The sequence below is a fragment of the Wasmannia auropunctata genome, unplaced genomic scaffold (genome assembly GCF_000956235.1).
Source record: "Wasmannia auropunctata unplaced genomic scaffold, wasmannia.A_1.0 LD335921.1, whole genome shotgun sequence".
Lineage (NCBI taxonomy): Eukaryota > Metazoa > Arthropoda > Insecta > Hymenoptera > Formicidae > Wasmannia > Wasmannia auropunctata.
The window spans coordinates 866,855-880,186 of NW_012026969.1; the positions used below are offsets into that span (position 1 = coordinate 866,855).

At 44.7% G+C, this 13,332-nt stretch overlaps 1 protein-coding gene across 1 annotated transcript in view; it reads right to left on the bottom strand.

Annotated features, from left to right (window-relative positions):
- Positions 1 to 13,332, bottom strand: part of LOC105455143 (protein dead ringer) — a 94,829-nt gene that overhangs the window by 22,383 nt on the left and 59,114 nt on the right. The window contains exon 4 of the mRNA XM_011698227.1: positions 2,331 to 2,403. Within this exon, the coding sequence (XP_011696529.1) occupies positions 2,331 to 2,403 (73 nt within the window). The remainder of the gene's footprint in view (positions 1 to 2,330; positions 2,404 to 13,332) is intronic.

Genomic DNA, 13,332 nt, shown 5'->3' on the forward strand with positions numbered 1-13,332 from the left:
TAATTAATATCTCGTTAACGATTGCGAATTTTGCAAAATGATAGAGGACTTTTCGATCCAGTTTAATCTGCTCTACCAGCCCACGAGATATTATCCGGTTATTACCGGACACCCTGTATACAATATAATTTAACTGATAAAATTGAAAAAATAAAATCTCCTGATACAATTAACACATAACAGAAAAAATGCCATTTTCGAGGTTGTCGTACGTGGAAAAAAATACGGACTACCGCCGTCAGAGGCGATAATCGGCTAACCGCGATAATTTGTCCGTGCGTTTGTATATCTAAAAAGCCGAACGCCTAGTCGGAGTGCGATGATAGCAAACACAAATTGGTGGTGGCTGGACTAATATACCCGAATATGATGAATGGTCTTTTATATCCACGGACGTAGTAAGGTGTTATGCGTTACGTTAGTGTTGAATTATTGCATGCGTGGGGCAGCCGCGCGTCGGCACAATAACGCAGCCCGCGGGAGGGCCCGGTCCCGGAGCCCAGCCGGGTCCCTGCCCACGTCCGAGCTTTTACCCGCGAGACATCGAGATACGCGCGCCCCGTTCGATACCTCTTTCCCTCTCGCTTCTTTTTTTTTCTTCCCTCGCCGCGATTTTAATCGAACCGCGTTACGAGCGAATCGAAAGATCAATCGGCATTGATCTCCCGGAGGATTTATGATCGTCTCGACTCGTTATTACCATTCATGAAGTATAATAACCCGCGAAACAAACGACGCTATTCGTTGCTTTACGGTCGCGCACGATCGTGAATATCTCATCCCCGCTCGAGATCGAGTCTCCCCCCCCCCCGTTTACTCTCGTCCTTCACACACTCGTCTTGTTCTGCCACTTTTTAAAATTTTTATATTGAAAATTCTAATATCAATATATTTTTTTCGGAACCAATGATACAACCGAGGTCGATCAGTTCTCACGCGTTACATAAGAGTCTCAATGCCACACGTTATCACATTCCGAACGATCGTTTAGCACCTTAGCAGCTCTTTACCGTACAAAATTACCGTTCATAAAATACTGAGATGCTCGTTGGAAGGACAACTGGAAAGAGACAGACAGATATGTTGATCCAATCTACTCTAATTATCGCTAGGGAGGTAGGCATAATAATAGCATCGTCTCAGACTCAAAGTTGCGCCACAAACTTCGTATAGAAACGACGGAGGGAGAGAGAGAAAGAAAGAGAGAAAGAAAAAGAGGGAAAAGAACAGAAGCACTGACGCATCACTGGCGGGCTTGATTGATGGACGAGTCGCCATGTTTATAATTAGAGCCCGACGTTTCCGGTTCACCGCGGTCTAACGTTCGGGCCGCGATTCGCCGCGGATCAATCTCCTTTCTGTAACCGTTGAAAAGTTTCACCGGCGCGGCGACGCGCGCCCACGTAGAATAGCGTCAAAGCGCGCGCGAGTAGTCGCGACTGCGCTAATTACGGTATCACGAATCGTTCGAACTCCTTGTCTGTCGTGCGTGTGAAAGACGCGAGCGCGCTATCGCGCGTGGAAGCGCGCGTGAGAAAATGTGCGATTTCACGGGCGTTGTTCCGCCTCGTTTCGTCCGTCGATTCTAATTTCGGTGCTTTCGGTGTCGAGCAGATGCAACGTGTTATCGAACCTTTTAACCACGTGGACGTTTACGACGCGGTCGGACGTACCGGCCGTACGAAAATCCACGTGTGCAGGAAACGAGATGCGGGTCGCGGCAGTCACGCATGTGTGTATCTTTCTCAACGGTCGACAAATTCAAACAGCGGATCTAAACAAATTTGCGGAGTGTCTTCTTTGAAAAAAGTCGGATGTCGAGCGAATGTCTCCGCTCGATTTGTCCCGCCTCTGCTCCTTCGAGCTTCTTTTAATCGAGTTCCGAGTATCTCGGCGTATTTTTCTAAAGATGCGAAAGAGACGGAGTAGCGCGTGACTCTGACAAAGCGTATGACAGATTACGAGTGAGTTAAATATAAATTATAGATATATGAATGTGTAGAAGTATAGAGCGCGCGCGCCTTCTTACTTTTAAAATATTCGTTGTAAAATACTCGCGACGTATTGCTGGCCTGCGTAAAGTTGGCAAGTAACGAGAGAATCTCGTACGGGGGACGGCTCGGCGAAAAAAATGATCAGTGCAAGAGTTGCCCTTGTTGAACGGGGGATGGAAGGCACCGCGGAAATATTTGTAATAAAAACTTCGTTATGTTACTTCATTTTTTTTCACAGGCATCGTGCCAAGTGTCATGCATTATTTTCACGTTAGGATCATTTTATCGAATATATTGTATACATCGGGGTAATTATTATTCCGTTGATAGACTCACCTCTATTCTGCATGAAAGTGAAGAGTTCGTCGAGGAATAACTTCCGATCATGGGTATCATCCAGCTCATACAACTGAAACAAAAAAAGATACAAATGAGTCTTCGTCGTAATATGCAAGACAAATAATACATTTCGATGTACGGATGAGCGTCTTGCCATTTAGCGTATTAACGCTTAAAGGGGCGTGCGCCTCTTTTTTCGATATTTACAGAAATTACACACGTGTAGCGACAGGACATCTTGTGCACGACGATGAATACATCTTCATTTCACGCATTGTAACATCAGCTTATATTATAGTTGAGGATCTTTTTGTGAACGGTTATACGGCTAATACAATTCGATGTAACTAACCAACAATCAACATTTTTGTGTCGCGTGCGCGTTTATAATCGCGCAAATACTTTTCCCCCCCTCGCAATGCCCTTCTCGTCCCGATCGGGAGAATAAAACGTTACCTTGCGGCGTGGTAATAAAAACAGGAGTGAAACAAGTGTGCTCATAGCGACAGGCAGATTAGTTAGCTCCGATTATTAATGATTCCGTTTAACCTGCCTCATAACCCGAAACCCTCGCCGACCATACGAAAGCCAAACCCCCTTCGGGCTGGCGGTCCGTATTATCATATTTGTTATGTACGATGTGCTATATCTAATCTGAGACCTCCTAATTGCTTTTATAATATGAGCCCCGTACACCCTCGCTTTCTCTTCTCCTAGTGTCTCTCTCCTTATCCTCTTTTTCTCTGGTGCTTTCTACATCCCTTAAACGTTCATTCGACAAGCGACTACAAGCTTGTTCCTTTTCCTCTCTTTCAACTCTTACGCTCTTCGCAATTCAAACTCAACTCGACTCGACTCGACTCACACATTTGCCGCGACGATAAATTTCATTCAACTAATCGCGCGGTGTTTCGCAACACTATCTCTCCCCCAAGGGCGAATAATAATTAATACGATACCTTACGCTCACGCCGTCTATCCCAGCTAGTTTTCCGCCTGGACTACTCGCGGATTATGAAAGTAACAATAAAACAAAAGTAATTGCAAAATTGCGGCGTGTCTATTACGCGCTCGAATTTCAGTTGATTCAATATATAATCTTAATATACTCGATATACATTCGTCTAATTGTATACAGAAAAAAAAGAAGATAAAATCTGCTTTTTTTAGTAATACTTTTATATCTGAAGCAAGTATTTATTTTAATGGGAAGGCTAATTAACTATCTATATTCGAATTAACCATCCAATTCATGGATTCGTATTTTATTAGCAGCGATATAATTAATGAAAGTACCACAATGCTCGTTTAATGCAATATAGAAATGTAAAGTAATACGTCAAAGCGCATAATGCCTATGTGAAGACGTAAATGTCGACGCCTGTCACGGGAAAAAATGCTGCGCGCACGAGATGTATGGCGACAAAACGAAATACGTGCAGTATGCACGCACGTCGCGCGTACAGCTGTGTAGAACGGGCGGTTTCTCAGCGTGCAGTGGCAGGTGCCTGGCAATCGCCACCACGTGCAGTGGATCGTTAATCGAAGTTAATTCGATGAGAGAGAGAGAGAGGGGGGGGGGAGAAGAGAGAGAGAGAGAGAGAAAGAAATTTATTCATATTCCTTGCTCAATTTTCGCGGCAACCCCTTCACCTTCGCTCTCTCAATTTCGTCCGCTACCCTTGATGAAACGAAGCAATGAGTGTATCGTAGGAACGAAGGAACGAAGAAACGAACGGATGGACGGACAGCATTTCTCAAGGGCCATTTTGTACCACTTTCTCGTGTTTTTTCTTTGGCTACACGAGCGATGAGCTCGTTAGGGGCAGCCGGAGGGAGAGGACGAAGTAAAAGGCAAGGGAGGAGGGGACGGAGCATAGAGGCTGAGGGTTCAAGCGAGGTATATTGATTGATCTACAGTTAAGCGGACTGACGGCGGCCACGTGAGGATCAGGGGAGAAGAGCAGCTCTCTCTCTCTCTTTCTCTTGCTTGCTCGCTCGCTCGCTCGCTCGCTCTTACATGCCGCCCGTGTGTACTTCACTACCGTGGTAAAATAAAGACGGGGCAACGGAATTTGCTCTCGATGATGCATGCGCCGCAGCCCCGCCCTCTCCTTCTCTCATCCACTGACGGCCGGTGAATAATAATTCCTGATACGACCGCCGGTTGATCGGACGACTTTCGTCCCGGGCAACCACGGGGAGAGCCAACTTTGCCGATGATCGATGTACGCGTGCTTAGTAATGTTAACGGACTCGAAGGTGCTGTGATTATAGCGATCGAGGTGTATACACACGGTGCGTTCGGTAAGAATATCCGGTAATGATCGCGTTCGATGAACAGAGTGATTCCTTGAAAATTTTAATCATCGAATTTCAATCATTTTCTCTTAACTGGATTGTCAAGGCTGTCAATTCGTTTGTTGCGCAATTTAGCCGTAGGACATTTGCGATTTTATTTTGCTCGTTACGAGCTACAATAAATGATCTCTGCAAGTCAATTCGCGGATTCGATTTTAAACACGTTGAAGAATATTTCGTTAGATATTAATATGGTTGGAAGGAAAGTGGGACACCTATCGCAAATGTATCACGAATTGCGCTCTCTGTGGAAACGTAAAGATCGTCGAACCGATTTCCAACTCTTCTTCGTTCTGGCCTCTTGACCATCGCGCGAATGAATTTTACGACCTCAAGACGTGAAACGCGATAGAAGAGACGAACGATGTGGAGAGCAAGAAGAGCTCCTCTCACAAGCACTTAGCGCGGCACACGTCGCTAGCTTTACGAGCAACGATTATCGATGCGCGACTTTTTCCACCGCGTCAGAGATTGAGATAGTTTGCTTTCTTCCGGCTGGATAAAGAGCGTCGATAACTTTGTTCTCGTAACGTTGCAAGTTAAACAGAAATAAAATACAGGAATATAGGTGTTCACGATATCGTATTAAAAATCGTTATTATATAGGACAAAAATCTTTCGTATGTTATACACATACAATATCACGATATTTTTATAAAAAATACATCTCAGACTGCCCTGATACGGATGATGATAACGTAAAATTTCCTGTACCGACCTGTCAAGTCTCGCTCGAAGGAGAGGGAAGTCGTCGGCGGACAACGTGGATCTACACTCACCGACTTATTGTCTTAATTATATAATTGGCCATAGGTCTCTGTACTTTAAAAACCTTCGCGCGAGCGATACACAGTTATGTCGCATCCGCGCAAGGGTTCAACTTCCGGCCGTAAATCCTGTCTTAAGGGTGCGTCTCGAGCGAAACGGAAGCGGGTGCAGCCTTACGTAATGCGCTCCGACTTTTCCTTTCGAGATCGAGAATTGGATAATAGCGGGTAGACGACTATGAAGAAACAACATCTTCATGCGAGGACACAGTACTCTTGTCACGCTAATAATAATGTTAAAACTATTTATTTATACTGACTCGCCAGTATCAATTTAAAATTAAATATTTGTGACGTGTATTGTTTCTATTACGATATAAGAGATTGACATCTCGTAAGATGTGGACTTGAAAACGTTGAAAAAAGAAAACTCTTCAACGTTTTCAAGTCCACATCTTATATACGAGATGTCAATCTCTTATATCATAATAGAAACAATACATGTCACAAATTTTAATTTTAAATTGATACTGGCGAGTCAGTATTTAAGATGTGAACTTGAAAACATTGAAAAGAGAAAATTCTTTAACGTTTTCAAGTCCACATCTTACGAGATGTCAATCTCTTATATCGTAATAGAAACGATACACAAATTTTAATTTTAAATTGATACGAGTCAGTATAAATAAATAGTTTTAACATTATTATTAGCGTGACGAGAGTACTGTGTGTCGGGCTCTAATCTGTATCCTTTAGGGGTTCATTTTATATGGATTATTATAAAATAATTTCTCAATTCGCCCGACTGTGCGAATTTTGCGGTAGGTTCGCTTAAATTACGACAAACGTGCAAAGCGAGATAAAAATTTTATCGCTCGTTTCCTCCGACGGTCGTATTTGCTCGTCCAAAGGATTGGAGAGATCGTTAAAGCGCAAATGTGGTGTGATGCAATTACGACGACAAGAAACTTTATTTTATAGAAGTCTTTCGGACGTAAAGTGTCTTGGGCGCATATGTAGTTATCTAATCAAAGAAGGCCAATATTAATATAAAAGTGTATGAAAGCAAAACTTTTAAGTGTCCTGTTAATTAGTTAATATAATAAAATTATCGCTTTACAAAAAAAAGAAAGTCCTCAAGCAAAACATATCTCTTTAAGTATTATCTACTCTCATTATCCCTCGTTTTAGTTAAGAACTAAAATTTGAAACAATTTCAAGCATTTCTCTCGCTAAACCTCGCATTTCCATCAACCAAAAAAGATAAACTCATGTCCGGCTAATCTCTACTATACAGAAAAGCATTCTCACAAATTTAATCGACATCTTTTTCGTTAATGAAATGACGCTCATAAGTTGATGATGAATAGCTTTCAACAGATAAAATGCTCTAAAAAACGAGAACGAAAATCGGAGCAGGCTCGATTCGTCGGCGATAAGTATAGGAAGATATCCGGTGGACGTTGGAAATTGCGAACTTTAAGTGGGGATATCAAGATCGGTGGCGTTATACGAGCGGCCATAATAGTTGCTACCATTACCCGCTTCCAGGACATTAAAGATAGCAAAGGCAATTATAATCATTATGACGTCGAGCGGCGCGTACAATGCCGCTTGTGCGTTACGCTCCTATAAAATCTCCGTAAGACGTCCAGAACAACGCGAGCGGCCCGAGAAGCCCGGCCTTCTCTTTCTCTCGTTACGCCCAGCAAACTCCACCCGCGAGCCGGGTGCGGTTATCGCGCCGCATCTCGAATCGCCCCCACGCTCTAAGACGCGACGCGACATGACGACGGACCGTGTCTTTGGAAAAGATTTCTTTATAAATTCTAAATAAATGCGACAATAAAGGTGTCAAGAAGGTGCGAAGATAATACGAGCGAGCTATACACGATAAATTTTGATGAAGAGGGACAGTCAAATAATAGGATTGTATCTTTGACAAATTAAATGCATTTAAACTAGTTGCCAGAGCATTAAGATAAATCTATGCTTTTCTAAATTGTTAAAAAACACGAAATATTTCTGTTACATTGTGCAGTTTAACAGGAAGACTGTTTTTTATCTGTTTTTGCTCGTGTTTTGGTTCGCTTCGCATTCAGACATTTATGCGGCGTAATGGAACAATCGAGAGGGAGATCCCAGATAATTGCAGCCTCCGGAAAGTGCTCAAGTTCTTAGAAAGTGAAGTAGACTCAATGAAATCGCAAAGATTGATTTTAGTTGTAACGGTAAATAGCATTGAAATAAAAATAAGAAAAAAATAATAAATGGAGTAAAAAAATACCACACAGACAGATATAACCGCTAGCTTTGCAGGAAACGAGAAAATAACGAGACGAAAACCGATTGACACTATCCGGAGTCGCTTTCTCGAAATAACGTGGATAGGGATCCACTTCGCGAATTCCCATTATAGGGGCGAAATCAATCGGCTTTATCCCACCGATATCGCCTCGCGGGAAGAGAAAGACCCATCCGTTGTCCTTGGACAGCTCTAATCCGAATGAGGTTTCGTTCGTATCCACTCGCGTTTCTTTGAACGGATCTAGCCTCGAATGAGATCTAGCTTCCAAGCGAAATCATTGACGTTTTTCCTGCATCCTTACCATCTCGAAGCTTTCTCCCCCCGTTTGTCTCTTGCTTATTTCATTAAAATTACAAATGTTAGAATTAGATTTTAGAGAAATATCGTATTCGTATAGTAGATGCATAAAGTAATGATAAATTATTACCGTTTTGAACCGAACGAGGTCATCGACCAGATCCATAATATTTCCATCGTAAAATGAAATCGATCTATTAAAGGCCGGTAAATGGGCCGATTTCCACGGGCCTCCTACGCGTGCGCGTCCATCCGCCAAATCGAAATGAAATTGTGAAAATAATAATGTCAAGGAATAATCAAAATTCGTTGCGATGAAAGAACTAAAAGTTTACACGAGAGAAGGGAAGGCGGTGGGCTCTCCATGATGTCGGCGTCAACAAAGAAATGTAAGAAACGAAATACTCCGTGGTCCTTTGCGTCCTCCCCTTCTCTCTCCTCTTCTCACTCTTTCTTTTTCTCTCTTTCTCTCTCTCTCTCTCTCTCTCTCTCTCTCTCTCTCTCTCTCGAAAGAGAGAGAGCCAGACTCGATAGAGTCAGATTTTATGCTCGTAGCTGGAAATATTAAATCGCACCTAAGCACGTTTTATGTCGGCCGCCTAATAATCTCCGACAACTGACTTTGACTTCTCCCTTCCACCTCCTACCTCTTTTCCTCCCTTCCTCTCTTGCCCACGGTCTTTCGCTATCGTTGTTTCGTTTTCGCCTCTCTGCCTACATCACTCTGCTCTCAACGGAGACCGCTCGAAAGCCCTCTGTGGGCGGCCAACGCATCCATCCGTGGCCCATAAACCCTTTAAATGTTCCGAAAGGGCCTCTGGTTTACTCTGTAACCCTTCCACGTTGATTCCTTCTTTCGCGGTTGCCAATTCAGAAAATACATAAAATCGAATAATCTATGTCGCAGTCACGATTGTCGTAAACGTGGGAATCGATCGTGAAATGGTCGATCGAGACGCGTTTAACGATTTGACGGAAACGTTGTTCATCAAGAAATGCGGAAACGTCTCGTGCCAAGTATATACAGAAATATATCAATGCCATCTAAAAAATGCGTAAAAAATACTTCTTACCGGAGAGACGAACTTTTTCGGACGTAATTTAATTAGAATGAATTAAGAGAATATAAGTAAAATTTTGCTAAATTGTTATTAATTTATTATATTTTTTTTGGTCAAAAAATGAATATACCAAACAATTATATGAATTTTTTTTAAGTGCATCAAGATGACATCAAGGTAACGAAATTTTTAACAAAAAAGTTTCTGTAATATAAATATCAAACATAAATATCCGGATATAAATACCGCCACTTATCTTCGATTTTCCGAGACGAGCAGCGAAACGGGAACCGGAAATGTAGCACGCCTCGCGCTTGTCGCACCCCTTCGTTACTCGCGGTTAATTCGCTCGTAAACGTCGTCGGGAGAGAAGCCGATTGGTGAAACGTCGAGCGTACAATTTCACGGGCTGACTGTGGCGACCACGACGATCGGTCTCTGCACAAAGTTACGTTTACACGACGACAAATTGTCCGATCTAAAATGTATGATGCAAATATACGCCGCGGTCGGAAGCTAATGACCGGGACGTCGATTCGTCGAGTGTATAACTTTTTAAGCAGCTGCCTCTAAGGCAGATTTTTTGCCGCATCCTGCGTGGATAAAAATCTAGCGTGGGGTACGTTAGCGCGCGCTAATTCAATTTAGATAATAAACTCCGACCTGTGGCTAATATAAATTCGCGTTAACCAACGCGTTAGTCATCTTATCGCTCTACTCTTCTTTTATTATCGCGTCCGGACGATTCGCCGGAATGACGTATCGCCGGCAGCTAATATCTCCCGGTGTCGTTGCTCCTAATGCTCGTTTTTTCTCACACCTGCGCGTCGACGTAACAGGAGCGTAACGAGACGCGCTTCCGTCGAAGATTTACACCCGACCCGCGTTCTGCAATTTTAATTCGGTAGCCCGTTCAATTTGATTGCGAGATATCGCGATAAAGGCCGCGCACGACGGCATCCTTTCGGCTCGCAGCCACACCTTGATATTGGCTATCTGTCGTCGCGATGAATCCTTCTGTCTACATGTTCGGAGGTGTGGCAGTCATAAAAAATCCTATAGATATAATGGCAATGATTTGATTCGATACAGTAGCGTAGTTAGAAGTCTCTTCGGAGAGTGGCGGAATCGTTAACGAAAGGATAAAATGCCGATTAAAGATACGAAAACAGGTTCAATTATAAGTAACGATGGAACTGTGGACCAAAGCCTCAGAATTGTATGCCGAAATTTCTCACCGCCGCGCCAAACTAAATTGGCCGGTTGCACGTTTACGAGACGTTATGAGACGCTGAGGGTGGCAATGTCGCTTCGGCTTACGACTACGTCACTGCGGGACAGGGTTAATACAAGTCAAGAAATTCCACGGTCGTTTTCGCTTGTCCCGACACGAACGAGAGATGAAATTACGCGGTGCAAAAGGATGCGTTGGGGATCGATTAACCTGGCGACGTTTGACGTAAAATACGGCTTCTAAGTGGCATTCGTTTGTTCGTAGTCCACTCTTTTAGTTCTCTCTTCTCTCTCGTCTCTTGTGAGCGATATGCGCAAAAGAGAAATGCACAGGCGAGAAAGACCGTCTCCAAACGAGCAAGAGAGGAGGGGGGGGGAAGGGAGAGAGAGAGAGAGAGAGAGTTGAGGGAGTGGAGAGCCAAGAAAGGGAGAAAGAAAGGGCGAGAAAAAGAGAAACGGGAGTCTCACCTCGGTACGGATCAAACGGAGCTACATGAGCGCGCTTCGATTATAATAAATCAAGACGTAAATAATGAAGGGACGGATGGCTCCGAAAGCGGACAGCGGAATGGTGGGGCGCGAAGAACATCGGCACGATCGAATCGTGTGCTTCGTTGCATCGTTGTTACGTCGCACGGCTGTACGCACCGGGCGAAACCCGCGCCGCGCCGCGCCACGGACGGCCATGAGAGGGATCGTAACGGGTATTAATGCCTTTCGCCCGAGGGATCGAGATCTCTTACCCATGCACGGCTCCACCGAGTTTGATTTCATATTGTATGCGAATAGGCCGTTTAATGAGATTAATGCCGCGCGCGAAGTCAATTAACTTTCACGAATGATACCCGACCCGCGCCACGACACCACGTCGCCGTGATTGATATCCGCGATTGCAGATGAAGCCGAAGGATCTTCATACGCATATACACACGCACACACACACACACACACACACACACACACACACACACACACAGATGCCCGCAAAATCGCTTCGACATTTCGCGTGCGTCCAGGAATGAGAATATACTCCCACGCAGAAACAGCGAGGGCATTGTCTACCGTGTCCGCAGAGTTATTCGAGTTCAGCCATGAGAAGATTATGCATGTACGGCTCGAATCGCGTATTAGTCGATGGAGAGAAAAAGATGGAAGGGGGGGGGGGCAAGAAAGCGCGAACGAAGGAGGAAGGGAAACGCGAAGCTACAAGCTCTCCTATTAACGAGGAAGCGAAACAACTCGCACCGCAACGCTAATCGAACGGGCACACAAAACGCACCGTTTCTCGCGTATGGCCATATCAACGGCCATCTTTGTTTCTCACGAGAGCGAGCCGTAAGACGCGGTATGTCCGATGAGAATTTATCGAGTATGTGTTTGCTAACGTAAGAAATTCGACCTCCTTCGTTATATGGAGAAAGAGCGAGAGAGAGAGAGAGAGAGAGAGAGAGAGAGAAAAAGGAATCGTCATGTAATCACTTTGCTGTCGGAAAGATGAAAAGTTTCAACACTTCGCAACAACGATTGAAAAGTTATAAGGTCTAACATGTATCATTAACATTAGCGGATACTTGGTAGGTGCTAAGGTGCTTTTATAGATATGTTTAAAATACAGAAAGAGTAAAGTACCTCGTTCATTATTATACGCGATTAGCGGCGAGTCGATAGCGTCGATAGTGATCGCTAGAGTTAATTCGCACGAGGGAACGTTCGCGCTATGTGCGCCACTAAAACGTTGCATCGCGAAAGAAAGCGATGTAAGATAAGACAATCGTATTACGAAACGGGGGAGTGCTTCAGGCATCGGCCGCCGCCGCTGCCTACAGTCGTCTGAGGAGCGTCCAGTGACGCTCAGAGCGAATGGCTGAGAGCGACACGGCTGCGTTACGGTCCTCGTCCAGGCGATCGCCAAAGTGAGTCGTTTACGAGTTCGACGAGACGGTCGACCGGTCGTGATGGAGGTGCAGAGACGGCGGCACGACCGAGATCGGCGGCGGTGATGTTAGCGGTGGAGACGGCAGCGGCAGTGGCGGCGGTGGCGGCGGCGGCGGCGGAGGCCGCGGCGGCCACGGTGGTCGCGCGATAGGTAGGAACTTGGAACGCGCGACGGAGGTGGCCGAGATGGAGACGACGGCCGGCGTCGGCGAGTGGAGGCAGTTAGCGCGTGTTTACACGACAGCGCTATGTAGCCGGCGACCTCACAGGGCAGTCTCGAGCCGAGCGAGGAGAACGTTTCTATTTGTTCGGACACCTCGCTCACACTCTCCGTCTCTCTCTCTCCCTCTCTCTCTCTCTCTCTCTCTCTCGTTCTCCTCTTCCGTCTTCCCCTCTCTCTCGCTTCTGCCCTGTTCTGCCAGACAACTCCCACCATCGTACTTTCTTTCTCTCCTCTCGCATTGCCTTTCCTTTCTTTCGTCTATGTCTCTTGACTGCAGCTGGCTGTCAGTGCAGTTTGATAGCAGAGTTTAACGTATAACGCCGTTTGAGATTTCATTCTTTTTCATCCGCTGGAGAATTGATTTTCCAATATTTCCGCTAGGAATCGTCTTCATTTCCCGTAGTTTGGCATACCTTCTTCTGCTTGCGTTGATGTCTCCAAGCACGACAGTCAAAAGTCGTCGGCTCGTCATTTTCTTTGACAAATCGCATTTCCATGTCGCATTGTCGCGATTGTTGTTTGTTTATAACAAATGTACAGTACTTCATAAAGTATAGCTTTCAACATAAAAATTAATTGGTTTTAAAAGACATAAATCCTGAAAATGCCTGTCTTTTACAAGCTGCACAACTCTAAAAAGGCTCTATTTACAGATCACGATGGAAACGTTTTTATTAATAAATTTACGTACGTCGTATCGTGTCGTAGTCTTTTCCCGATCGTACTCGTAAAAACTATGGCGTGAGGGCCATAGTTGTCACTTTTGTAAGTTGCTCGAGAGCGACGGAGGATCGCCTTGGAAAAGATATATATT